The sequence below is a fragment of the Haliaeetus leucocephalus genome, unplaced genomic scaffold (genome assembly GCF_000737465.1).
Source record: "Haliaeetus leucocephalus isolate CR32 unplaced genomic scaffold, Haliaeetus_leucocephalus-4.0 Scaffold240, whole genome shotgun sequence".
NCBI lineage: Eukaryota > Metazoa > Chordata > Aves > Accipitriformes > Accipitridae > Haliaeetus > Haliaeetus leucocephalus.
The window spans coordinates 3,353,173-3,357,381 of NW_010972676.1; the positions used below are offsets into that span (position 1 = coordinate 3,353,173).

General features: G+C 47.0%; 1 protein-coding gene across 1 annotated transcript in view; it reads left to right on the forward strand.

Annotated features, from left to right (window-relative positions):
- LOC104832283 (protein transport protein sec31-like) overlaps positions 1–542 on the forward strand; it is a 1,869-nt gene extending 1,327 nt beyond the window's left edge. The window contains exon 2 of the mRNA XM_010568406.1: positions 5–542. Coding sequence (XP_010566708.1) covers positions 5–472 — 468 coding nt within the window. The 3' untranslated portion in view covers positions 473–542. The remainder of the gene's footprint in view (positions 1–4) is intronic.
- Positions 543–4,209: the final 3,667 nt, after the last annotated feature.

The window sequence follows — 4,209 nt, forward strand, 5'->3', positions numbered from 1 at the left end:
GCCTCACGCCGCTCCCCTCTCTGTCTCCCGCGGCGCAGAGGGCGGGCGGCTGCACCGCGAGGCCAGCGAACGCTTCGCCGCCGGCTACATCCAGTGCATGCACGAGGTGCACACCTTCGTCTCCAGCTGCCCCGGCATCGACGCCACCACTGCTGCCGAGCTGCTCAACCACCTGCTGGAGTCCATGCCGCTCAACGAGGGCAGCTCCCTGGACTTGATTGCGGACGTTTTGGCGGATCCTGCCCTCAGCCCTTGGCCTGGCAGCGAGGTGCTGGCCCCAGTGGCCGAGGCCTCCCTGGGCCTGGCTCTCCCTGCCTCAGCACCCTCGCCTTCCCCTAGCGAAGACACCTGCTCCGACTCTGATGAGGTGGAGGCCGAGCTAGGCCAGACCGCCACCGTCAGACTGGATGCTTCCCGGACATGCGGCCTGCCTTCACCCGGCTTACCCAAATCGATGTGGAGACCTTGGTAACGGAGGAGCATGCGGGAGTCGATGCCGACCTACCTAGCAGGGAGAGCAGCTGGGCCCCGTGCTACCCTGCAGCCCTCTGAGCAGCGCCCCCGGACTGCCAGCACACATGCAGCTGGCATCGCTGCGTTTTGGGACTGCATCAGTGGCACTCTTACGCTGTCATGCCCTGACAGGCTAATAGATAAGCGTGTTAACATTTCATCTATGTGTGTGTGTGTGTGTGTGATATTTTGTAACTTTAGGGGTTATTTTTACCAGGGGTTGCGGCAGGGGGGAGGAGGGAGTGGGTTTTTAGTAGCAAAGCTCTTGGGTCGATACACAGCTGTTATAAAATAACCCTATCTCTTTCTCTTGGCCCTTATAAGTGGCCCAAATATAATTACTTTTTTCTTTAAAGAAAAAGCCCTTCTGCATTTTAAATCCTGATGGTTAACTCCATGAGAAGCTCAAGTTAAGTTTGCATGCACAGTTTTAAGTGTTTTAGTGATAGCAAAGATCCCTGAAAGGGGTTGGTGTGGCTAGCATCTGTACTCAGTAGCAGTCTAGAGTCTCACCTTCAGTGAAGGAGAAAACTAGAAGCCTCGTGGAATTAGATGAACAGTTAAAAGACTTTGGTGGCAGGGTGCCTTTTAGAAATGAGAGTGTCTTTACGCACATTTTGCTTTTAGCACATTTGAGTTTTTTGTGACTTTATGTATATTAGGGTGTCAAATATTTTTATTTTTAATCTTTAATAAAAAAATACTGAATTCACAACTGACTGCATGTATTGTGGAGTGTGATGCACTTCTAACCAGTTTAAAAAATTAAAAACGTAGTCCCCTATTGTTAAGTATTAACAAAAGCATGTATATATTGTGGAAACAATGCTGGTAATTAAGCACTTAATTCTTGTACTAAGCATTGTTAGCTCAAGTATTGGAATTCAAATGTTCCTTTTGTTTGGAAGACACTGAAGTTATTGCAGTGAGCAAGGTCATGCTGGTTTAAGGTTGATCTTGGGCCATAGATTTCTGGGCTAATTTATCTGGATGCCAGTCTCAAACCTAAGCTACTTGATCTGCCACTGAAGGTGCTGCTCATGCATCTAGTCCTAGCTTCAGAAGCACTAGGCAAATCCTGTCCTGGGGCATGACTTCCCAGGGGGGTTGGGTCTGGTGAGTCGTTTTGTTTTGGTTGTCTGAAGTTGTTTCAGTTTGGGTTTTTTTGTTTGTTTTTTTTTTTTTTCCCTCTTGAATGCAAAGTTGAGTAGACTGTGCAATGGATTTGGAAAGTATTCTCTAAAAAAGTGTTTCTAAGGGGCTGGGGGGGATCCTCAGCATTCTTGTACATGAGGTTTGACACCTCCCCTGTTCCTACTTTTGGGAGATGCCAGGTTATTTATTCTGTGATAGTACTTTTCAGAGAGCTGCCATTGTAAAGAGGAAAACAAAAAGGATTGTACAGCTACTTAATAGGTGGAAGCTCCCAAACATAGAACAAGCAAGAAAGGAAGCAATCTAACTACCAAGGGACTAGACATGTAACTGTTAACAACCCTATGGAATAATAAAAATGGAAACTAAGATACTCATAAGACTTCTCCTTTGTAATTTTCTTTAAGTTAACTGAGGTGGGTGTTCTTACTCAGAGATGGCCATCAGATTTGTTTGGTTCTTCTCATTCCCTTTTGTGCTAAATTCCCTTTGAACTGGAGGGAGAAAGAAAAAAACTAGCTGAGCAAGGGAGGTGAGAGCTGCTGTAGTGACCTTTCTGCTTTAGAGAGGGAGGTTAGCATTTTGAAGTGTAAATGAAGAAGGAGCCTGGGACACTTGCATGAAAAGTAACAACGCTACACACAAGATGACCTTTTGGACTGAGCCTGCACCTCTCTAGCCCTAGCGCAAGGCCAGGTTTATTTTTGTAAAGCTACTTTCCCCAGCTATCACATATTGTTTGCTACTTCGCTCTCTGCTTCTGCTTAATTAGCCCAGATAACAATACCTCAACAAAATCACCAAGGCAAGTTCACATACACTGACATATAGTGTCACCCTGCTACACTAAGACGGAGCCCCTTGCTTTTAACATCCAGAAAACACCCCTTTCTGTAAGGTGCTCTCAAGAGGGAGGTAAAGCCACAGCCTGTTTCCTTAACAGGACAACAGCAGCCACAGCCCAGCCTGTGGCTCACAACAGCATGCACACACAGCAGCATTAGGCTGCAGACACTTGCCTGAGCTGGCTGTCTTCAGGTGTGACATCCAGGGTTGATCCTGGTCTGGTGCAGCCACTCCAGCCTCTCTGCTGCTGCAGGAAAACTGGAGGCAGCTTGGCTTGGCTTTGTTTCCATGAGATGAAAGACCCCCAGGTTAGGGCTCTTCTGTAATGCTCCTGTGAAGGAAAGTGCAAATCCTGACACTTCAGTGACAGAAACACAGCCAAGAGACAACACAGAAGTGCCAGCTTTGCTTCAGCAGTGGATGTGGGGTGGGCTAGCAGCAAAGTCATCTCTGCTAAGGAGCACTGTAGCTGTGTCACTTAACTTTTCCTGTACTGGCCCTGGAGAATCAGAACTAAAGCTGGCCTTCCCCATTTACCTGCTACCTTTCCCACTCCTGTGTACACGGCCGGAAGTGCTGTTGCGCTTCCCACACCCGGGGTAATCCTCACAGGCCAGTGGGCCCACACAGCTCCCTGCACATCTTGCCGCAACAGCTGGAGACCTGGGCACATCCCATCCCTGCTGCTGCAGAAGGAAAGAGGCAGAGGGGCTGTGAGCTTGCTGGCCACAGCTGCCTGGCCAGCTGCTCTCCCAAAGCTGGGATGGTTAGGAAGAGCCACAGCAGAGGAGTAATAGGCCTTTCCCCTGTGTACTTGGAGTCCCGTATTAGCTGAAAAGAAAAAGCCAGGTCAAAGCAGTACTATTAGGAGTTTTTTAAAAAGTGTCAAAAGCATTTTAGAAATGTGTTAGCAATATGGCTTTTTTTTTTTTAAATCCACAAATTAGGTTCACAGAAAGTTTACATCCTCTGATTAGGTGTTGCTGGATTTCCCCATTTGCATTTCTGTACCTTACTGCAAAGGTGTCAAATCTGACACTTCCCTGACAAAGGCAGGAAGAGGTGAGCATTTCAGGGGTGGGACTGGAGAAGGGGCAGCAGGGGGAAAGGAAGGTTTCCAACAGCTCTGATGAAAAACCAGTGAAGCCTTTTCAAGTCCTTCTTTATAGAAACTGCCTTTATTCTTTTCCATTCCAAAGTCATACAAACAGACTAATCTGATCTGACAGTGCACTGCCTTGTAAAAGGAGAAAGGAGCAGCACACTAACAGGAGGACTCTCGTTTGATATGCGGTTGAAGAATAGAAAGAAGGGCTCATTTTCACATCTCTTTGCATGTCAATCACTCACACCTGTTGCAGGGGAAAACTGCTCCTTGTTAGACCAGGTCAATGGGGAGGACTTAGGGCTCAAATCTTCTCCTAACCTCTTGGCAACACATACTAGGTTTTTTGTCAGAGCCCTCTGGCCAGGAGGCAAGATCAAGCTTTCACATTGTCCAAATCACCTTACATCTTCTTTGTCTCTGACTAGAAAGTATCATGTAGCTCTCTGCAGAGTTTTCCTCTCCAAATAAATAAATGTTTCAGTTTCTATTCCAATTAAAAAAATAAAACAAGAATAAAAATTCAGTCCAGCCCTCAGCAGTAGGGTTAGGGTATGCACGCAGACATCATGAGGGAAATTTCTGCTAAG